This window comes from Cyrtonyx montezumae, unplaced genomic scaffold (assembly GCF_038088225.1).
Source record: "Cyrtonyx montezumae isolate F1298 unplaced genomic scaffold, pur_monq_1.0 scaffold_2, whole genome shotgun sequence".
NCBI lineage: Eukaryota > Metazoa > Chordata > Aves > Galliformes > Odontophoridae > Cyrtonyx > Cyrtonyx montezumae.
In genome coordinates this window covers 28,686,769-28,711,091 of record NW_027071936.1, presented here as the reverse complement: position 1 = coordinate 28,711,091, position 24,323 = coordinate 28,686,769, and the positions used below count along the sequence as shown (strand labels likewise).

The following is a 24,323-nucleotide window of genomic DNA, read 5'->3' as shown; positions in this document are numbered from 1 at the left end:
TACTGGCAAGCATCGTCAGCCATCCCAGCTGGAACAAAACTTGAACAAGGCACCGGCAAGGCAAACAAACAAGCAAAAAAACCCGAAAGCAAACAACCAACCCCCCCCCCAAAAAAAAGAACCTCCCCCCTCATCCCACCATCAGGATGCATTGTTGTGGTTTTCTCTTTTAAGCTGAAGGGAAAAAAAACACGAACGTTAAGGATATCCCCTACAGGCAGTGGAATCCCATGCAGACAGAACAGTTCCAAGATCTGAATGGAAAAGCTCTTCCGATCATTGGCTTCCTTCTGCCTGCTAACACACACACTGAACCAATTTCACTCAGGATCAGGATTAGTTGCACAGATCAGTTCTGTGAAAGGACCAATGACTTTAATAACAAACAGTCAGTGCAAACTGGGAGTAAGCAGCGCGCAATACTTTACAGAAAAGACAATACTGAGGCGACATGAAACTGACAGGTGTTTCTGAGTGACACAGGAACCTGCTGCATCTCTACCAAGGTTCTTTGCAGCCCACGCTCCTAAGGCCATTTGCAAATGTTGCCCGTCGTTTCTGTAATGAATCAGGCCGTTTTATTTTCACTGATAACGTGGTTGTGATCGTCTCCGAGTGTCAGTGCAGGTACAAGAGTGTGGGGCTGAAAACAGCAGGATCTCGAGCAGTTTTAAAATGTAGTTTTGTAGTTGTAACTTAGCTGGTAAGAAAAGTCTCCTCCCTTGATGACAGTGCGGATTCTCTTCCATCTTTCAACATTACACTTGACACGATTGTTTCTCCACAGTGGACAACACTGGGTAGTGGTAGTTGGTATTAGGTAAGCTCTAAAAATTAATTCTCCAAGCTCATGTGTTTAAGAAGATCTACTACTATGTCCTGATGAGCGGGGACCTTTCTTCTTCAGTGCTCTGAAAGAAAAAATTGCAACACAGGAAAATTAAATGAGGCACATTAGAGAGCTCCCATGGTGGGGAGGCTGGATTTCTTCAATCTCCAAAGAGGAAAGGAAAAAGCTCTTGGCTCCTACTTCTAAGTGCAGATTTGCGTAAAGGAACACGCACTGTGCAGAGGAGGTGCTGGAGGGTGGATGGCAGCTTTGGCAGCTACTGGCACTGGGACGATGCAAAGAGATGTCCCAGATTCCCCTACTCTGTGCCTGTGCAGAGGCAGAAGAGGACTGGGGTCAGTGGAGGAGGAAAAGGGCCAGGAAGCACTCCTCACAGGGTGCTGCCTTCTCCAGGTGACGCGAGCATTCAGCCTGGAGAGCTGAGGTTGCTCAGGCTCCCTGCAGTACCTTCCGTGTGATGGGAGACCGTAGTCACCCTGCATCACAAAGACAGCTCCAATTGGCAGAATCATGTTTATGCTTGCAGGAAAAGCAACAAAAGCAACACAAAGAAAATATGAAAAGTAGGTGTCCCTCTGTTGTTTTATTCACTGTGCGGTGATGTTCAGGAACAGCCAAGAGGGATGGTATGAAGCCATACGTGTAGGGAGGACAGGAGTGCTTGGGACAGGGGGGCTCAGGCAATGGGATGGTTTTGATTTTCTACCTGAGTGTGCCTGTGATACAGCAGGCTCAAAAGCCCAAATGAAAAAGGCCCAGGCTCTCACGAAAAAGAACCTGACAATGGTCCTGAGAGCACCTGCTTTTGCAATGCTTCCTGGGTACCCAGAGACACACGAGACTGAAGCAGAAGAACCAGAGATCAGCTCCTGGAAGCCACTGCTTGACGATGGGAGGCTGCAGACCTCTCCACCAAGCTGCTGCCACCACCACCACATCCCCAGCCAGCACTGGGTCCCACGGGCTACAAGTGTACACACAGCGTGGCTGTGTGCTCTGGGGGTTCTGGGTGCTTTCCTACACGGCTTCAAGGAGGTGCTTAGGCAGCATCATACAAGCAAGACCACGCTAAGATCACAGCAGCTACAGGGAGAAAGCAGCCTACTAGAGAACCCAGTCTGCTCCTTTAACCAAAGAATCCCTAGTTTCTCTCACCTGGATCCTTCTGCCTTGCCCTAGGGTGAAATATTGGCTTTCAGCATTGCTAACAGCCTCAATACTGGCATGACATTTTGTAACAGAACTTTTCGTAAATAGGTGTACAAACTAGCATTATCCACACAGAACTATTTGCATGCTGTTGTTCGTAAAATTCATCCATTCTTTAGTTATAAATTTGCACTATGATTCTGAAAAATGATAAACAGGCATAAGGCAATTGTTTCTACTGAGAACACTGTCAGACTGCCTGTGACTAAATCTGTTCATCAAATATGGTGGGCTTTTTGCATCTTACCCCTCAGGGTCCTCTAGACAGGCTGATTTTATTTTTTATACTACTGTCAGCAAGGAAATTAGGCACAGAAAATACTACCTGTCTTACCACAATTGTCTCTTATATTAGCTGCATTCCTTTGTTTTGATGCATTTACTCTGAGTCTATTAAAACATCCCTTCCCTAGAAAGGTTATTTTAAACAAAAACAGCATGTTAAAATGTTTGTGTACAGAAAGACAACGAAGAAGTAAAATCAACTTGGAAGAAAACCAAACACAGACAAAAATACAGTAAACGAGGTCAAATTCAAGTGTTACTTACCTCTTCACTTACTCCCCGGGACCTGCACACAAGCACAATAAAAATAATCCCAAAAACAATTCCTATTGCCATGATTACAAAAGGGATTCCAGTTACAACACTGGCTTCCAGCAGGACGTGCTTGAGTTTGTTGGCAGATGCTTCATCAATCAGAACACTCTGGAGTAGACAGAAATGAAGAGAGAAAAAAAAATTATTTCTGTTCTTTATCATATTAGGCCATTTTATTTTTGTGAGGGGTAACAACACACCCAACACCTCTGAACCTCTGCTTCCTTGCTTAATGTACCCTCCCTCTGAGAACCCCCAGCTTTTATTCTGTGGCCAGAGGAAAATCTGGTCTGCATTTCTAAAGAAAGTAGTGACTTTGAATGCTCTGTTTAGGCCTGGAGTAATGACATTTATCATCAAAAGTACTCCTTTCCAGTGTTCCCTGAATCCAGTGAATTCAATGATCCAGCTACATCAGTTTGTACTACTACTGCATTTGCCAAAGTCCTCAGAAACAAAGATGTGATTCTGCAAACATTCCACCTCTTCACCTGAGAAGCCCTCTTTCTTATGGCCAATATCTTCACAATTAAAAAGACTACCCAACAAAGACTTTCCAGAACTAAACTTAATGCAGTGGTCAACAAACACCAGAATGATGTTAATAGGAAACACAACTTCCTACTCATCACTACATAAAACAGGAAAAAAGATATATTTTTTCATGGTTAGGTTGAAGACAGCAGTTTTGCAAGCATAAATATACCACAGTACAGCAAAGAACTAATGAAATTATTTACCTCATTTATATACATCACTGGGAAAATTAGTGTTCGGATGTTGCCAGTTTCACTGTGTTAAAAAAACAAAAACAAAACCGGTAAGAAATCATGCTTTTGTTTTTGCAACTTGAGGGTTCTGGAGACAGATTATGACAAAGCAATGAATGAGGAGACCATCCCTGAAGAAAGACTGGGCTGTTCCTTTCTAATGTTGGTTCTCACTTTCCTACTGGACCTGAACAATGTTAATCTCCAAGATGCTAAATAATTTCCATTTTGGGATACGGTGAGGAGAGAAAACAAGGGATCTGTAGGAGGCCTGTTGATAACTAACTGAATGACAGATATGCTCAGTCAGCAGGAACAGTAAGTTAAACTGAGGTTGAAGGTTACTCATATCTGTAGAACACAGAAACTACTGTCTGTCACACAACATTCACAAAGAACAAAAAAAGTCTGGCACGCATGAAGTAACAGCTTACTTCTAAAATGTGTTAATGTTAACAGCTCCTGGGCACCAGAAAATAAGATAGTGTCAGTCTGAAAAAACATCAAGCATCCTAAGAGGACTGGGCTGATTAAAACACTTCTCTTTTCATTATAATACATAGCAAAAACATGCCAATAAACATCAGCTCAGAAGCTGAAGAGCAAGAATAGCTACCGTATCACATAAGCAACAATAAAATCAACATATCAGAAAGACGCAAGGTGAAAGGACTGGTATTTTTACATAACTTTAGCTGCAGTTTGTGGACAACACCCTCAAACTAAGACAACCAGAAAACCCTGCAGGATCCAGATGGAACAAAGAAGACAAGCTACCCGGCTCACATGTATACTCACATGTATACTTACATTGTACTAACTGCCTATGTCAATACAGATTTCTATCCTTTATCATACCAATGTAGTCACGGGCAAGGTCTTTACCTGATCAAACAAGCCCTCCCTTATGAGTGGTGTTTTGAGATCACCACTTGATCTTCTGTTTTGAAGGGGTCATGTCTTCTCATGTCTTTTCATGTCTTCCCACTACTGAGAAATGACAGCAATTGCAGTATTTTTGCCTCATAAAAGCAGTGAAGAGTAAGACGGCACTACTCACTGCGAAGCTGCAAGTTTTAGCCTCACTTTGCTGGGGCATACCCTCACTTGGGAGGGTCAGCGTGACATGACTGACTTCACCATAAGGACTGTGTGTAACCTGTCTCCAGCAACTTGCTTTTCTTGAGTAGTGTCTTTACTCTGCAGAAAGAACTCCAATAGGCTCCTGGGCTGAGTGAGGAGGATACTGCCATTTGCAATAAGATTTGACTGGATTTCTCTCTGAAACATTCTGTCTCCAACCAATATTCCATCTGGATACTGCAGACAAATTCAAGTATCAAATCAGATCTGAGATATCCACCCAGCAGCAGAGAACACTTACAAGAATTCAGGTAATTTTCTGACATGAACATTTATCTGCATCCGCTTGGCTGCTTGCAGGACAAGCCCTGTCAGCTGAGGAATAAAATTAAGAATTATTCTTAATAATAACAACAACAATAATAATAATGATAAAATGTGAACTAACAGGAATTAGGAGAACACAATCTAATAGTGACACTGGTATGTCTTTGCTAGGGTAGTACAAGACTCCCTTGGAGTAATTATTTATTTCCATTCACCAAAGGAAGACACTCTTGAATTTATATGCCCAGATTTCAGACTGACTCTGAATTACACAGATGTCAAGAAGACACAACAGAAATCAGTGTACCATCATGCTGTGCAAAACCACACTTAAGCTACAGAGGAATCCCTCGTCTTTCAGATCTAGATGTAGTTTTGGAAAAAGCCTACAACTAATGCTGCTTGTTCTAGTCTCTGAAAACTGTGGATAGAACCTCAGCCACAAGAGAAAGCTTTCCTTTGGAAGACTTCAGTGAATAGGAATGTACAACCCCAGAGATGATGAGTACAAAACATTTCTTACAGTATTGACACCATAAACGTATGTTTCAATTGGAGGCGCAGAAGTATTTTCCCTGTTCAAGCAACCAAATTTAGTCTGTGGTGGTGGGTGGGAAGGAGGAGGCACACAGCTCATTTTACAGTCACACTTCAAAAGGGGAAAGTAGGAGCTGGCTAACGGGAAGATCCTGGCAGCAAACCAGATGCCAAGAAACACATGCCCTAGACCTTGAGACTTGGAAAGAAACTACAATTTCTTCCTGCTCATGCTAAACATAACAGCTTGATGAGTCATGCTACTCTCTGTCTGTAGACTAGGCAGGTCATGCTTTTGCTCTCTCTCTTATCTACCTTCATAACCCGCATAACACACTAACAAAGGCTGTACTTACAGGATTGATATCCACAAATGTCTCGTGATATTCCTTTTTTGGGTGCATGCCCTCTATGTCACTTATAAACTTTTGTTCTGCTTGGTAAAAATGTGGAGCCGACAGAAATATGGGAGCACCTGGAACATAAAAACACAGAAAATCACAATTTAAAAAATAAAAGATTTGGAGAACCCTTTAAGGACTTCAAAACTCTTTGCACTGTGCATTCACAGTAAAAGATAAGTCCACTGTGGGGCTACAGAGTTAACACTCTGACTCACTGTCCTCTGAACAATCCAAATTTTCCTTGTTCAGCTTCAGCACAGCTTCATTTCTCCAGGCTGTATGCTTGTATCCTGCATTTTTTACATTCACATAGGCAGAAATGACAGCTACCTGCATAAGAGAAGACTATAAATGCCCATGCTGTTCAGTGTGGATACTGGCATTTTTTATTCCTCTGATTTAAATCATTGCTGGAACTTATGATACCTCACAGGAACATCCGCTCAGATCACATCTTCACTACAGTGAATAGTTTAACATCAACCGAACAACCACTTCGCTGAGTGTATATTTCTACAGGCCTCACCAAACTGTCCTCATATATTTCAGACAGAAAGGAGAAATACACTCCCACGAATGTCCCTCCAATCTATTCCCACTGCCTGGAAATATACCTTGCTTGCAGATGCTGACATTGAGGACACCGGCGCCAGGGCAGTTTCCTGGTGGTAGACAGAATCCAGCGTTGTCTGGGTTAACGGTGGTGTTGGCAAACACCATGGGGGAGGGCACAAAGCGGTAGGTTGGAACACCTGCCACGCTTCCTGAGCTGTCATACACCAGGTAAAGAGACCTGCAAGGAAGAAAAGCCAGATCAAGATTTGTTAGTCTTGAGCACATGCTGCCAATGTCTCTGTTGATGCCTGTGCTTCCATTTAAGTTTACAGTAAGCCAGAAGTTTAGCCTAAGCCCATTCCAACAATCTTCAGCATTAAACGTAATAGGTCTGTGATCTGCTCTGCTGCTGCACAAAATGGACAATCAAACTGTGATGTTCCATGGACACAAATGCTTGCCTTCAGCATTTTGGGGGTTTATTCAGGTCCCTATGTTGCTATTGTATGTTGTGCAAAGAAGTGCTAGTATATGTTATTGAGGGGGAACACAGATGGGCAAGGACAGAAGGCAGGCACAAATTTGAGAAGTCCTGAATTTATCATAGCACTCATCTTTATCGATTTAGACAGAGAATTTCCAATCATTTTTGTTCTCCACAGGCAGGAAAACTTGGAAGGGAAGAGACCTGCAGGTGGAATGTCAGGAAGGAAACACCATGCTTTCCTGCATATTTTTGCATTTTAAGTAGCACTGTTTCAAGCCATGCATCTCTGAAGAAGGCAACCTGTGTTCTCTAAAAAGCAGAGACATAGCAAGATTTTCTAAGGAAAGAAGCTTCAGGCAATATTTATTTAAACCCTCATAGGGTTCCTCACGGTTCATCACGTTCCTCTCATTACAGGTCCTGCCAGGCATTCCAACCACTTTCCAAACATCTTTTTAATTTTCACTTCATCTTTCTTTAGAAATAACACATCTTTAACTTGATGCATATTGGAGTGTTTGTGGTTTAATTCTCTTGCCTTTCATAGCACAAACAAATACTGAACGCTAATACCGCTAAATAAAATGATGGAAGGAAAAACATCAGCTTAATATGAAACCTCAACAGGAATGGACACAAATGCTCTGCTGCAAGGTCTGAGTGATGAAATTTCCCTCTTCTTACCTACAGAAATCAGAAGAAAATATATAAATTTTCTCATCTTTGCTAATCAGTGGATGAAAAGACGTCCCATCTGTTCCATTGATCATGTTACAAGTCTTTGTTGTCCACCAGTTCAATGACCTGAAGAAAATGAAGCAAAGAGAATAAGGGTTAAAAGACCTCTGATTGGTGGTCAGACCAGTTTATGCTCTGAGCAAAGGAGAATCGGACCCACATAGTGCTATTTCCTCTAACAAAAAGAGGATTAAAATGAGTTTAAATTGCATTTATCTTATCTTAAACTGGTGCCAAACAATTAAGAATTTATCTGCAAGAGTTTCTCCCATAAATGTAACTGTTGGCAATTAATGGGAGAGGGGTGCTTTAGGTAGTTCATTGGCTTCTCTGTAATATTTGCTGTCCTCTGAATAAGTATCAGATACTCAGGCATCAGCTGTCCCAGCTATGGCTCTGTGCACAGAACAGTAAGGAAGGGTGCTGTCTAGAAACAGAGGCAATGGAGATGCAGGAAGTCCGTGGCACAGCCTGTTGTCTTGGTACTTGAGCCCCCCATGCAGGGCTGTCACAGAAGAGGGTGTGGAGAGTGGGCCACCTCTGCTACAGTGCGTGAAGGGTTTTAGAGGTAAGAGCTCACAGCAGTCTGCTTCCTAAGGGCAGGGCTGTCTTTTCATAGTTAAATAACTTATACTAAAATACTAGAGGCACGATCTGAAGCTAGAGCTGCTAAGAAGTACCATCATCATCAGAATAAAATAACCCTTTTTTTCGTAAAGAACATAAACATTTTTGTTCATCAGAAGTATGAAAAGTGGCAAATATTAACAGAGGCCTGATCACACTGAAAAACTTACTCCTTTCCTTTCCATTCCACAATTCTTGAGAAGTTAAGGTAGTTCATTTCTCCACTCAGGAAAACATATTCTCCATCATCAGTTCCATTCATCTGCAAACACACAGGTGAGTTTTTATTATTCTACTCACCTTGTTAACACTTGGTCAGTAACTACAGAGTGACAGGAGTCTGAGCTGCCATCACTTCAAATCAACCCTGAGAGTGGTAAGACCCTCTTGAAGTGAGTACAAATCATCAAACTTCACCTTGTATATAAAATGAAATGGCAGTGACTTGCTAAATTGTCACTCCTTCTAGATGAAGAGGATCTAACATTACGTTAGCTCTTCCTTCCCTCTGCCACTGAAAATGCAGCCCTTAGCAAAATAAACTCATAGAAAATAACCTGAGAACTGCAGATAATCTCTGAGAAACAAGCCCAAGCTGACATGCAGTCAGAGACACCAAGGAAGCCAGTAATGGCTATAGCTCAGAAATAACACAGTCTCAAGTAACTACTACTAAGGAAATTTTTCAGGAAATTTTCTTTCTTTCACAGCTAGTGCCAATAAGACCATGTTAGTAAAGCGAGCACAGACAACAGTGGAGTTGTTTATATCCACTCTTGGAAAACTTATGCATACTTGACAAAGGGAAGAGATAAAACACTTGAAGCTGGGCCACAGCTCAGAGCCTAGATACATGCAAACTGAAGAGGAATCATCTGCCTCTGCAGCCTCTGTCTCTCTGGCCTCACTTCAGGAACAACCTGGCTGACAAAAACAGTCCCAACACTGTAGCAAAGACATCACTCCCAATTTAAAGCATTGTGAAATCTTGTACAGTAATTACCTTATTAAAGAAGCCAAACACTGGATCGACTTCAGGATGCAAAACATGAATGGTTGACAGGAGTTTGTCTTTGTAGCCCCACAGTAATTCATGCACTGTGCGAACTGTAAACAGAGATTCTTGGTATATGAGCAATAGCATCTCCGTGGCAAACTGAAGAGAGGTTGCCCTGGTCCACTCCATTGCAGTCTACCAGGGGATTAGAATTGGGGATAAATGGTCAGATTTATTGTTGGATAAATAATAACAGCTGCAAACAAACACATTTCAGCATTGCACACGTTTCGATTGTATTTTCAGTTTCATTATTTCCACCTGTGGCAAGTAATGTGCAGGCTAACAGGTTCTTCAGCTATTCTTGACAGGGAAGTGCTCCTGCAGATTAAGCTTCAGTCAGACACAGGCACACACCCAGTCCGGTTCTGTGCCATCCCCTTCTGTTGTGTTCAGAATGGATGTTAAGTGGAACTGGCAAAACCACTTTCTAAACAGACTGAATTTCACAGCCTTATTACCACTGGAGATGTGCTTTGGATTTCAGCCTGGTTATGGTTTACATTTTGAAAAACAAAGGCGGAAAAGCTAGACAATCTCCAAAACAGAGACACCAATATTTCCGTCTTTTGAAGCTGAAAAGAGATTTAACAATGTGTATCTCAACAAAAAAAACAACAACGAAAAGGAAAGTATACTCCTTGGCTGAACCAAACTGTAGTTCTAGAACTACTTGTTACAGTATATCTATGTCAAAATTTTGAACAAGAGAATACTAATTAACATTCAAATGCCTGTGAAGAACTGTAAATACAGACTGTACTGTTGGCAACTTTCAGTAAGCTGCATTCTATCGAATACTACATGCAGTACATTTATGTATTCATCCATAAAATCAAGCCAGACATCTTTAGAAATGCTAGAAAAAAATGAGTGAATAACTGACTTCAATTACAGGGTACAAACTAGCATAAGGCTTAGTTACACAACCAACAAGTATTTCTGTACTGCCTACTTTTCCTTGCAAGGTATAACTGGTTGTATGTATCTGCTTGTTCTTGAGCTGTCTGTCCCTGTGTGAGACCCAAACAGCAGTCTGCCTCTGTAGTCTCACCTAATACAGAGTGTGAGTGCCTGTCTTAATTGTACCTGGTAGTACCTTTTCATTCACTGGCGTCCAAAATCCCTCTTGTATAATTTTTTTTCCAGTTTGTGAGGCAATTTTTGAAATTTTGATTAAACAAACAAACAAACAAACAAACAAAAAAAAAACATTCAAATGTCAGAGGAATTCTATGTATTTGAATTCACTAACTCCCTAATTTTGTTTTAGTCATGAAAACCTGACAAGTCTGATTTATACTCATCTCCGAAGTATCAACTCTCAGACAAGGAGTGAAAAATTGATGCTACAGAGGTATTTGGTGAGGAAGAAATACAATAAAAAAAACCACAACAGTCCAAACCTAAAACAAATGCAGTATCTGTCTTGAATAAGCTGCTTCTGTAGTTCTTCAGTCACCTTTACCTACCACAAAGGGTGAGCCAGTATGGAGCAACAAGCAGCTACGAATAACACAGGTTACACTGACTTCCACGCAAAAATGGAGAACTCACCACTGCAGGAACATTAATTGTTCTAATCAGATCCACTTCAGGGTCTCCAACTGACTTCTGAGGTTCAAATACATATGTCTTTGGATTCAGAGCAGACACTTTGGTGCCATTGTCCAAAAACTGAACATGCACTCTTGGCCTGTATTCTCTGAAAAACAAGAGTTTGCACTGTAAGCAAGTTAAATATGTACAAATAATATTAACTGCATTCAACTTGTGGCTATTGTACTGCTGTAGGCATATGAAGGGTGGACGGGATGATCTCAGTGGTCTTTTCCAACCTTAGTGATTCTAGGATTCTCAGTTCATTAGGATTTGCTTTGTTTTTGCTACTGCTGTCAGCAGCACAACTCCCTTCTGCGACAACAGGAGCTGAATTAATCCACATACAGGGCTTCCAAAAATGCCACCCCACACACTAATTGTGTTATTTTTGTCTTGAAAAAACTTCAATGAAAAGGAATATTTTTGAATGGCACAGGAATCAGAGGCACTACATATAGGACTGCCTTTGACACAGATTGGAATTGAGACTTTTTCCTTTATGCTGAAGACAAAATTAACTGTTAGGCAGAACAACTTACAGGCTTCATCTCATTGATCTAAGAACCTACCAGAATCCTTCTGCTAGGATCCATGTACTCTGCACTCATTTTAGCTCTTTTCCTTTAATTCTGAGGTAGCCATCCTGGATGTAACAGAAATTCAAACTGAATTTTTGCTCTGAACTCCTCATAGTCACTGAGGTGCTTCTGGTGCTGTCTAATCACTCAGAAAAGCAACGTAAAACTTAAGATGGCTGACAAACAAGTCTAATTGGAAGAAACATCAAATGCTACCTGATAATCTAGTAAGGAAGTCAGGTCTTAATTACCTGGGAGTACATGTCATAACCATAATTTAGTCCATGAACAATAGCATTTTGCAAACAAGAAACACAATTCTATAGAACTGGCTGGCTTAGGTTCAAAATCAGATACATATCTACCTTCAGAAAATCAGAAAGCAGAAATGGCAGGTTGTCTACTCATGGCATTATCCTTCTGGCATATGTCTGAGTTGAAATGGATTGTACTTCATGAATATACATTCACATAAGAGTTTGCAGATTTTTAAGTCCAAAGATGCAAAGGTGAATTTTTCTGCAAGACTTGGTTATTATGTTTTTCATTCATTGCAGATCCTAACTCTGCTCCTGGCTGCACTAGATCTTTAATGCAGCTTAGTGACAGGCTTCTTTTATTAGTCTTTCTAATTTAAATCAAAGTGGAAACACCTACAAAAGTCAACCATCTCCCACCATTCTTACAAAAACATTGTCCTCTATGAATTTTCAGCATCCCAACCACCTATGAACATTTTGGTCTGAGTACACTTCCAGTTTGACTCGGCAAGAGCCTCTTCTACATTAACCTACTCTATAGCCTAAGGCTTGAACTGAAGGGGTAAGAATGGACAGCTGAGAAATGTCTCACCGAAACCAGGCCAGAGTTAACCTGAGAAGCCTCTTCAGCTCTAAAAGGTACACAGAGGAAAATAATACTCCCTGACTAGAGACACAGGTAGGAGGACCACAGATGTTAAAAGACAACAATCTGTTAATGTGCGCATGAGCAGAAAATATCCAGCTGATTTTTGGGACTTGGCAAGCTTGGGCAGATAAGCAGCTTCCACTTATAATGAATTCCCTTATTTGTTGCAAATCCAGCTTACAGGATGTAAAAAGACAAGCATGACTACATTTTTGTTAGGAGAATCTATTTCTGCACTAACTGCATTTACAGCCTGTGTGTGTCAAAACCATGAATTACTTCAAACTTAACTATGCAGGATGAGACCATTTAGTCATTTCACTTCCTCTCTGCCACTCATATGACCCTGCCTGCTGGGGGTGGTTCACTTCCAGCCTTTCTCCCTACTACCCAATTTTATAAAACGCAGCCATGCATTTCATTTTAAAGCATTTTAGATGTTCTGCCACATGCTAAACCTAAACGGCTTTTGATTACTCTGCTACGCTGGGCCTGTGCAATAAACCTAGCATTTTCTCTCTGGCTTTAGCATGCAGTATGTCTGCAACATCCCTCCCTACTTCTCCTCCCACATGCCTCTTCCTTCCCCACCCACTGGCAACAGTCTGGTTCAGTTAACAGCAGGAGTTTAGCAAAGATTAAAGAAAGAATCTGCTGAGAAAGAGCACTCCAGTTTTTAATGTTCCCGTTTCCTTTTGTGCTTCCATCAGATGGAGCACAGTGCAGTTGAATTCTATTTAGACATGTCAAAACTGGCCAAACCAAAGAAACAAGAAGCTGTAATGTGCAGCCTCCCTCTCTTGCACAGCAATGAACGAGGCAGGGATCACCTGCCCCGACCTGCTTCCACGCAGCCAGCCTGTGCTGTGTGCTGGCATGGGAAAGCTCTCCCAACAAACCACAAGCCAGTAGCTCTCTAGTTTTTTTCTCCAGCTCTACCAGTTTATCCAACAGAAGTAATGCGCCAAAGTAGCACAACTACTTTGCCAACACTAAACAAACACAGTAATGAAAAGGAGGAGATGGGAAAAGGGAGGAAGTAAAGCAAAGCTGAATTGTGGGAGGAGATAAATAGAAGGGGAAGACATACTGCAGAGAATTAGGCAGTCTGAGAGAAAAATGCCTGGATGAACGTGTGACAATGAGATTGATGACATAAAATCTACATTTTTGCCTTGGTTCTCATACCTCCCTAAGTTCAAAGGCCATAATGTCTGACACAGGACTGCTCCTGGTTTACACTGCTGTGTGCACAGGAGCGATATGAAGCTCTAAGGGAAAATTGTAAAGCAGACTGAAATTTCTCCACGGCCAGAAGAGTCAGATTGCTCAGTGTGGAGCCATACCACACAGAAGGAGATGGATAAGCTCCAACACTGAATGGCCTTACTGAATCCTGCTGTCTGTAAAAATTGTAGAGGTGTTTGAATCTAAGTAGGTGAGGGCTGGATGAGGGAAAACCCTGTAGTTCCACTCTGTAATTGGTTTTTTGCCCACATTTTTACTGATAAGAATTATGCAATTCCTGCTAGAAACTAAGTTCTGGATGAACACATGAATCACATCTTTACGCAACTCTCCTCTTGGCATACATCTCAACCAATTAGTGTCTTTCTCTCACAGTACAGTAGGCCATGATGCAGAGAGCTTCCTCTGCATTCAGCAGCTGAGGAACAGCAGCACAAAGGCAAAACCTTGCACAAAATCTGAGAAGACACTGGCTGAATCTGAAACTGCTTGCAGGTTGTTGACTTGTCAGCCTACGTGTACCAACACTACTAGGCAGTGATTAATGAATCTATTCTCTGTAGGGAAGATTTTCAAGTACGCATTAACAGATAGGTTTCTTCCTAGAATGGGATCCCAAACATTCTGGATCTCACTTTTTTGCCTCCTTACACACAACAGGTTTAGCGAAATACAAACACAGAGGAATGTTCCTACCGGTAGGTATATGGGCCTTTTTCCTCTACAAGAGGAGTAGCACCTTGAAGCACTTCTAGCGGATTTGTCACATTAAAAAAGTAAAACTGCATGTAGACTGGTGGAGGAGGATCTTCCCAAGCTTCAAAGGTTTCTGTGCCATTTTTTAATACTGTTCCCTGAAACAAGAGAAAGACAAATAAACCATTAGTGGTAGATGCTGAACGAGTCGTGGAAAAGAGAGGAACTCTATGCCCTCAGAAAAAGAAGACAGACGATATGATTGGAGATTCCAAATCTACAAATATACTGTGCTCTACTTTGAAGCATATCACCAAATCAGACATATACTACTATACTTGCAGTCTAGGGGCATACTTGGTTGGAATTATTGATTTGCTTCTTCTTACAGACAGTTCTGCTTGACTTTTTTCAGAATGAAGACTTATCAGCTACTACACAATGATCTCTTGCACTCCCCGCATGAACAAAAACCTAACTTGGTGCAAAACACCACAAAACAAGCGTTACAGATAAAAGAAGTGGAACTCAATAGTGTGAGGCTAATAAGTCATAAAAGAGATATCTCTGGAGGAAAAAGGCCAGAAAAGCTCAGCTTCCTTGTGTTTATGATTTCTTTGCCTAAGAATGTTAGATTCCAGTACAGCTGAGGTTCTGTCTCCAAAGCAATTGGACTTTGTTTCTCAGTGGCAAGGGAGAAAAAGCTGCAAATGACAGAAATGTCTTTAATTTAAGCAGACTGAGAAACACGGCTTTCTGAGATCACTGAACAGGGCAAAGGCTCTTTACCCTCTGCCTTTAGTTACAGCAATGAGAACACATGCACCTCCAGACTACTAGTGTATTTTGCATTCAGCAAAACATGGGCCTACAAAATAAGAGCTGCAAATAATTATTTTATTACAGAGCCCTTAAATAACGAATCAGTAAATCCTATACCTCACATGTCATAAGGAATGGCACAGTTGTAGCTGTATGCAGTTGCATTAAGAATATATAACATAGATCTCAACCCTTTGTTTTATTACTATTCCATTTTACATAAAATTCGCCACAACTATAAAATCATTACCAACACCACCACAAAAACACAGGGGATTTTCCAGTGTGTTAAAAAGTGTGTCATTGCTCCTGCCAAAGTTGCAGTAAAGAAAAACACCTCTTGTTGAGAGAAAATTTCAGGAAAACGTACAAACAAAACTCTTAGATTTGAAAAGCTTATCACCAGTAGGCAAAAGAAGGAAGGGAAATAATTTGCAATTAAATGGAAGTCATCAACACTTGCTCTTTTTATTCTTCTGAGAAAACAAGTCAAATATTGTTAAGTGCAAACTCAAAAGCAGGGCAGACTGGACAGCTGCCATTTCATGGCTACCATCTATGGGGTCTTAACTTTTATCAGCCACAGTTGCCTCAGGATTCATTCTTGGTTTTCCCACTAAAAGAGCTGTTTTCTTGGCTTTTAATTCTGTATGATTAGATAAAGAGAAGACTGTTTAAAAAAACCCCACATATTGGTGAGAGCTTGGAATGGCAACAGTATTCCTGAACAGCAAAGAAAGCCCATGCAGCTGGTAGCATTCTGCAGATGCAGACTGCTTTTCTCTGAGACTTTCAAACCACCTGTTCTGCGAACATCACAAAAAATGTGAGTTGTGTTTCAGGTGCTTAGTGCATTTCTTCAGAACTATCAGCACCTCATACACACTGTTACCTATACAATCCAATGCTTTTGATCCTGTTGTTTTGCAATCTATGCCAACGTGGCTTAAGCCTGTATTCAGTCAGAGCCCTCCTGAAGTTGGTTTGTAGGATCAGGAATAGAAAATCTCATTAAATCAGGCAAACTGTTTCCATGACATTGCCAGAAAGGGCTGGGAATGACACAGCATCGTATTTAAGGAATCTAGAGACGATCGCTATAGCTTTTCTCATATGCACAGTCAGTTATTGGAGAGGCAGCGGTGTAGTACCCTACTGATGTCGGCCCCCTTTCTATGTCATAAGCAGCTCACATTTCCCATGTACATGAAATACAACTGAGCATTAGCGTGGCACTGATATTTGTATCAGACTAGCTCTTGCCTGTCTTGACCTTAACTCTGCGAATCTATACTATTCCCCAAGAACTAGTAAGCATTATCAGAGCACCTATTTACCACTCAAATTGGTCTCACATGAGGCAACTAAAACGAGAGATTACTCAGTCTAAACATTCAACTTTTTGAAAAGCACAATCCAATCATATTAATTCCAGTTTCATGTTCCTGAGATTTTGAATCTTAAGTGATCCCCTGAGAGATGGACTACAGAGCAAAAGGGCAGTGAAACACTGTCAGACCACAATTTATTTGTTGGATCTGCGTAACACTGCTTGGATCTCCCACAGAAATTGAACTAATTTTAGCTCTGCACAGTGACAGCAGCAGTGCAAATCCAGACACACAAACTTCTGAGCAGGGCTTAGATATGCACCCATGAAATTCACAAATAATAAAATACATCGTGCTCTTCTGTTTTTCACCAAATGTTACCAGGAATACTTTGATTTGCCACACGACATTACATAGCCTAGATCTAAGAGAAAAATTATAAATACGTATTATTTGATCAAAATATATGTCCATGCCCCCCAGCTGAGTTTAGTTCTGCTGACTGATTCACAGCAGAGTAGGTTCTGATGTTACATGCGTGGGGTTGTTTTTCTGACAGAGGTTGTGGTCACTACTAGGATAGGCAGGCTGTGAACTACTGGATTACAGGACTGCTCTTTAACCTAAAGACATGTAAAAGATACAGCCTCACCTTAGTTATTGTTGCCGTACTGCCAGAGACTCAGTTTTTCCCACTTGATACATGCAAGAAGAGGTACAAAGCATTCAGAACACTCAGGTCAGACACGTCCTGCAGGCAGTAGCCCAGGGAGGCCTGAGACTCAGAGATGCTGTCTCACAGAGACATAAGGTGCACCTTCTGCAAGACCACCACCTAAAACCAGTGTACAATATGATCTTGCATCCTCACTTAGCCATGCAGCACAGCTTCTTGTTTCCCAGTGCAGTCCACGTTCATTTCAAACCACAAAAACAACTATCACACTGGCTTTACCCATTTACATGACAGTCCATTTGCTGGTGTTTCTTTGTCTTGGTCACATATTACAGAGGAAATACAAAATGAGCTTCTCTTCCCAAATGTAATTTTTACTGTTGGTGATAGTTGGGATAGGAAACAGTGACAAGCTTTTCCAAACTTATACAGAAAATTCGATTTTTTTTTCCTGGAACTGCAAAATGTTCTAATTCCAGGACAATATATCCATCTGTGACCAAATTTAATCACAACTTTTAAAGAGAAGAAGTAGGATAAATATTCAGATCAAAACAAGCAGATTTCTCTGACCCTGAGTTTTTAGAACTGCCTGTTCAAAAGGAGCAACTCAATTCCATACTAAGCAGTGCTGACAGTATTTCACATTAAACAAAAGCTTAAAGTAATCAATACATAATATATGTCAGGGGATAAAATATCTTCCCTGAACCCCCAGGCCTTAGACACTCTAATAATCCAGCTCTAGAGACAAGTGGAAACAAAAGCCCATTGAAATTTCAAGAGGTTATAAGACTAAGCATTTTCTAAAAGTATCAACATAAGATATGTGGCGTAAACAGAACACTTCAGGTAAAGACACAAGGACTGATCGCCCAAGTTTTGCATTAGGTGCCTAGCTCAAGGGCTGTTACGTTCATAAACTGCACAGTTAAGGCAGTAAAATCCGTAATCGTGCAACAAATATATAGCATAAGGCAAACACTGCAGCTAAGCAGGTCTTTCTCCTTGTGGGAAGCTATTTTATTCTCTTTCATTACAGGTTTTTTTCCCATTATTTGACGAGTTTCAGGTGCTACCCCAACAACTCACAAGTACTAGACAAGATGGACATCTGATCTGGCACAGCACTCTAGTTCATGAAAAACCACTAAGGCTGATAAGTGAGAGAATAAATTTGAATGCTTTCTGAGAAAGATGTTCCCACTGTCCTCATCAGTAAACAACTGCCTGCTGACTTTCCAGGGAATATGAAGTCTGATGTCCCACTGCTTCCCTTGTCTTTCCTGTATCCCTACTGTCTCCAGGAGCAGACTTTGCGTAACTGTCTTTGGCTGGAAAGGATGTGCCACACAAATTCCCTACTGCAAGCCAACCTATTATCAGTGCTTCAGAGATTGTGGGTTTCTATGCACAGGTACTTCAGATGATCCAAAAGGCAGTCTTTCATTCAGGCTCACTTCACTGCGAGTCAGTGCTGTTGCAGGACTGCTGGAAAGCCCTGAATGGAGCATGGACAACCTGTGGGAAAGACAACCTCCTTCTCCTTCTGTGAGTCTTCCAAAGGTAGGTGGGTGTGGAGGGTAAGAGGGGCCAACATGAAACACATGAGCACTGAGATGAATTACACGTTTGCTGCCCTGGACTTCAGAGCAATAAGAGAACTCAGAAAGCTCTTGTCTTGCCATGTTTCAAAGGCAAAATGAGATCTGTGTATTTATACAAGATTTTCTAAGCTGTAGGCATGGTTACACAAGAGACAGCAACTTGCTAGGCCACACACATACGACAAAAACGTGGGATAAAAAAACATGTGGAAAGCAGCAGAATAAGGAGAGCGACCAGGAGCACACTGCTTTGGAGCTGAAAGCTGTTCTTCCACAGTTTGTGTGTGTGGCTCCTGCAGAAGGCCAGGAGGGTGTCTGGCTTGTGCAAGGAGCAGGATGCTTGATCCTGTGCAACCCAGATGCACTGGCATGAGCTGCAGGGCACTAAGCAGGAAAAGAATGAGCTCTAGGAAGTGTTTCCTGCAATACCCAAAGCTCTGGTGAGTGACTACCAACTTACTCTTATATAATCAACCATTAAGGGTAAGGAGTGTATAGCTAAGAGATAATACGCATAAGGAGGATCACACCTAATTCCTGACAGTCCTACGCTATCCCACCGAATGTTTGTTGTTTGTTTTTTGTTTGTTTTTTTTCCACTTCTCTGCTCTTGTGGTAAGTACATGAAATATTTGAAACTACAACTTCTGCTGTGATGCAGAGGATGACAGGCTCCTTCCAACACCTGCAATTTGGGAGATGGGACTGTAAACATTCACAGAACTGTAATGTGTGGCTTGGTTGGCACACAACTTTGCATACATCAACATTCACATCTGTTCACTTCTGCCTTTCAGATTTCTGTGAGCTGACAGTGGAATGACTTCAGGACAACCCATGCTACGCTCCACTTAACTGCCAGCAAATGCTGCAGAAGAAGCTCCTGAAGAGCAGCTGACACGCTGACAGCCCACAACACTAATGGTGGCCTTCTGTTGGCTATCCCCCAGACTTTACAGACACACCTGGAAGTATCATAACTTGTTTTAAGCTGCCTACCAACTTAAAACTGCACTCATTAAATCAAACTAATTTCAGACATTATAGCTTCTCAGTGAGAAAATATCCATTGTTGGTGCCTTGAGGAAAAGCACAGCACGTGGGTTAGGACAGAAGACTTCTGTCACCAACCAGACAATAGCACTGGTTACATCATGTTGTGGCGCTCTTGGTTTCTCTGAGTTAACACAGGCCATTACATTCTTCAGACTAGTAAGATTAGTTAATTTACATGCTTCACAGATTCTTTAAGGGAAATAGCTACTGAGTAGTGCTTCTCATGTTAAGTAGGGGAGTTTCTAATACTAATGCAGTTAACCATGACAGAAATCCAAACGGCTAGCATTTGGATTTACAACCAACATGACAATAAGGCAGGAACAAAAGCTGAGGAGGACCATGAACGAGGGCTCTGCACTCGTGAGGACACCAGGACAGGGGTCTCCAGACAGCAGCATGCAGCCCTAGCGCTCCAGAGGCTACAATAAATGAAACAGCAGAGTGAAAGCTGCCAGAAGCGTATGATGTCCAGATAGCAAAGGAGGAGGAAGAAGGGATACTTCAGGTGTTCCCTGCTGCCCCGTCCTGTGTCGCTGTCTTTCAGCAGCCCACCACCCTTCCCCAAATCACAGCAGATGCCTCACAGCCTGTAAGGTTGTCTCAGAGCGCTGAATTTAATTCATATCGTCTGATTTTCTTGCAGCCCAGCCCGAGCCCCGCCCCGGCCGTGCAGGGCCAGGCGTTTCCTCGCCGTGGGGTGCATGGCCCTTACCCGATCGCGCTGGTGCACGAAGGGACTGCACGGGGCAACTCCGCCATCCCCGTCCTCCCTCCCTCTGCTTCCAGGGTTATTTCGAGAAGAAACAAACCCATAGGGAAGGATTGCGGCCGAGCTCTCACCTGCTTCACCTGCAGGTCCACCACCGTCTGGAAGACATGCGCCACCAACAAGGAGACGCTGGCGATGAGCAGCGTCAGAGCTAAGACTCCCACGGTGACAAGACACAGCGACTTCATGGCTGCCGCCGATGAGACACAACACCACCCGCCGTCAGCCAGGCTCGGGGCACGGCGCGAGGGGCGGGCGGCCGCCTCGCCACGCCCGCCGCGGGGTCGGGAGCTGCGGCAGCGGAGCCACCCGCCCCGCCAGGCACCGAGGGAGGGACGGAGAGCCTCGGTGGCGGAGGCAGCTCTGCCGCGGGCGGGGGCCGCCTGCCTGTTCCGGCGTTGCGTTGCGCTGTGCAGCGTGGTTGCTGGTTCGTGCAGAAATCTTCCAGCCTGCTGCGGGTGCCTCCTGATGCAGCAGGTATGTGTCAAGGGTTTGCTGTGAAACAAGTGGAAAAATAGCTATTCTTTAGAGGAAAACTTGTAGGGAACAGCCTCTAGAGTGAATTAAGCTTCGTAGGGATCAGATTCTACCATGATTCGATGCAATTCAGCTTCCAGTAGCGCAGTTAAGACACATAAGAAATAAGTTGATGTATCCACTTCTCCTTTACAAAACAGTGGGCACTCCTACTCAAGCACATCCACAATCACTTCCTGGAGCACCGCAGGAGGAGGGAGAGGTGCCCGGAGCAGTGGCTTTCCCAAAAATGGACGCTGCGCTATCTGCCTTCCATTGCAGCCTCTGTGTTTCACAAAAGGAAGGTAGGTCCCAGGGATGTAGGACCCCTGTCTGTCCCACAGCCACAGCCATGCTGTTAACAGCACTCACACTTATGAAGTCTGTAATTGGTTCCCAGATTTCCCAGTCATGGGGCAGCTGGCCATAATCATCTTAATTCTAGTGATGCCTTTCCAAGGACAGAGCAAGTGAATTATCAGATGGATTCCCTGCTAAAATTGCTGGGGACAATATTACAATGTATTTTTTTTTTTTTTGCTTATGAAAAGGTTATGAGGTCAACTTTCACCATTGCTAGGGAAACTAGAACTCTAGTGGTTCCTCACAAGCAGTAAAAATACCCACTGCTCTGGCAGCTACTTTTAATTTGGATTTCCATTCCTAAGTAGTGACTTCACTCAGTTTCATACTCATCCCTCCAAAAATGAAGCAACAGAATAAATATTTAAACCCTTTTTTTGAAGATTTATTGAACTATAGCCACAGAATTCTCCCCCTTGAAAAATCTTCCATAGGAATTCCCTTATGAAACCATAAACTTTCCCTTACACCATAAAATAATGTCTTTGGTTGGGGCTAGCTGTCATGATGACTTCTACAAGTGGGTATCTCCTCCCAAAGCACATTAAACATTTTCCACTGCTTCTTGAATCAATGGAATGAAAACCTTGTTCGTGTCTCACCTGAAGTAGTGCAACTGCTCTGTGACTTTTGTTTTGTCTTGAGGATATTCTGATGCCTGCATTCCAGTGTAAGTCAGCTGGTTCACTGTCTCCAAATCTGAGACTCAGAAAAAATAAATACACAAGAGAACACTTCTGTAGTTACACAAAGCCATTATTACCATTCCTGCATTTCACAGCTATGAAGCATTTTTATTAATAAAGACCATGCTGTTCTAATACAAACACTGAAACCGTGCAAAGTCAAAAGAAAGGTGAGAACACTGAAGGGATTGCAGAGACTTCATGAGTTATTACATATAAGATGTGTGATTTTTTTTAATGTAAATTTGCTTTGCCATTGCAACAGGTAAAAGATTTCTGCAAGCCCACGGAACCACTGAAATGCTTTCAGCCAGACCCTGGCATAAATGCTTATAGATTAAGCACAGATTCCTGCAGAATTTGGTTTTTGCTTAATTTAGTGTTGCAGTTTTTATTTTGGTAGAAATCTACTCACAGAATGCACAAAATGACACTACTTGTTCATACAGATTTTCTAGATACTCTGTGTGGATTATTTTCTTTTTTGGCAAAATATTTTACCCTTAGAAATCAAGAATCTGCTTAACAGCAATGATATATTTGTAGCATTCCTGTGAACAGTGACTCCACTTCTGAAGTGCAGCATGGGAATGCAGTGGGTGCGCTGCTGGCTCAAGGCACAATGCTGTATCATAATTACAGATCCCTGAAACAAACAGAGGTGTATCTTCCCATGCCAAAATCCCAAGGAAAATGGAAGAGGAAAAGGCAGATAAGGCCCACATTCAGAAAAGATTTTTTAAATGCTTACCCCATTTAGTATTCATGTCCTTATTCTTTTTCCTCTTACCTTCTATTACTCCTCTATCTCCTTTCTCCTTTTATTTTTTTTACTATTTAATCTGCCCTTCTCAAGAATCTCTTCCACTTAAACGTGATTACAGAAGCGCATTCTAGTTACTCTGTTTATGTGCTCCTCTGTTTTCTTACCTGTGCTGTAAACTCTTGTGGCAGATTTTTCCTTTCTCCTTTATTGTACAGAACCTAGTAGAACGGGGATCCCAGCCCTGGTGTGCCTCTCGCATTAACACTATAAATATGAGTAAAATGATAGGTGGTCCTGTGCTGTAAAACATACCAGGTGCAAGTTCACATGCTGAGGCCTCATTGACAGTCACTTAGGTAAAAATAAAAGGCAAATCGGTACCCATGGCAGATGTCCTTCCATGTGAAGTTCCACTCCTCACTCCTGATGGCAGGCACAACTGTCTGAACAAACAAGGTTGGGACCTGCAGAAGGGAAGTGTTTCAAAATGGATACATGGTTGCTAGCAGGATCTCTTTGGAAATGTCAATCTACAAGGGGTATGGAGGAGAGGTAAATCAGAGCGCATTGAGTTGTCAGGGTCTAGAGAAGCCACAGATAGACAAACCTAAGCAAGCAATCATGGAGTCTGCCATAAAAAGTCACCATCTCTTGTTCCACCTCCATCATCCACATATACTGCCAGGCTCCCTGAGATTTCCTCATGATGGCAGGCTTCATGCTGCCAGAAGGCCAGTTCAGGGCTTCTCCTGTTGATTTCCATGCGGTAAAATAATTTGAGAAACTTTATTTTGAAACTAATGATGAATGGAAGACTCCTGTCCAATGCACTGAGAGAATCTTTAAGACCAAAAAATCACTACTTACTTAGGTAGTCAATGAGGCTTCTTCAGCTCTGTGCAACAACAGTTACTTGGCTCCTAGTGGTCTATAAAAGGAAGGAAAGAGCTTGCCAAAGAAGGAAGTAAAGAATCATATAGAGTTATATATCTGGTATCAGCCAAATGAGAATAGATCCCAGAAATCCTTACTCCAACTCCTGTTCTTTAGTAACTATTAAACCTTTCTTTAGTGAATGTTTTATGTCAGCCACAACAGAGGGTTGAATCAGCAGTTAGGAGGAGTAGCATTCCTTGATTTTGTCTCCATCTATGTCACTTCGTGGTTTTCTGTTCTTTTCCTCCCAAGACAAGAATCACACTTGCCCTTATTTCAGAATTAAGTGCTGTAATCATCCATCACTATTGACAAACTTGTTCACACAAGGTCTAACTGGATCCAAATCTTGCCCTGCTTCTTTTAGGAGCTGTGACCTGAAGGCAGAGTTAAAACAGCCTTTCCAGAACTGAGTGCTGTTTCATCTCAATGGTGATAATGTAACTGTAACAAGAAAAGTGTTCAACTCAATAAATACTAGTTTCTTTCCAATCTAAGTCTTTGATATGTTTTTC

General features: G+C 42.1%; 1 protein-coding gene across 1 annotated transcript; it reads right to left on the bottom strand.

The window, feature by feature from the left end:
* Nucleotides 1–338: 338 nt before the first annotated feature.
* On the bottom strand, nt 339–20,763 carry SCARB2 (scavenger receptor class B member 2). Its single transcript, XM_065736733.1, has 12 exons — nt 20,613–20,763; nt 14,278–14,435; nt 10,802–10,949; nt 9,191–9,379; nt 8,358–8,449; nt 7,507–7,626; nt 6,395–6,573; nt 5,733–5,851; nt 4,814–4,887; nt 3,400–3,451; nt 2,609–2,767; nt 339–911 (listed from the first exon to the last, which is right to left on the bottom strand). Exons 1-12 carry the CDS (start codon nt 20,727–20,729, stop codon nt 873–875), a joined length of 1,446 nt encoding a protein of 481 aa, XP_065592805.1. The 5' UTR covers nt 20,730–20,763; the 3' UTR covers nt 339–872.
* Between the last annotated feature and the right edge of the window lie 3,560 nt (nt 20,764–24,323).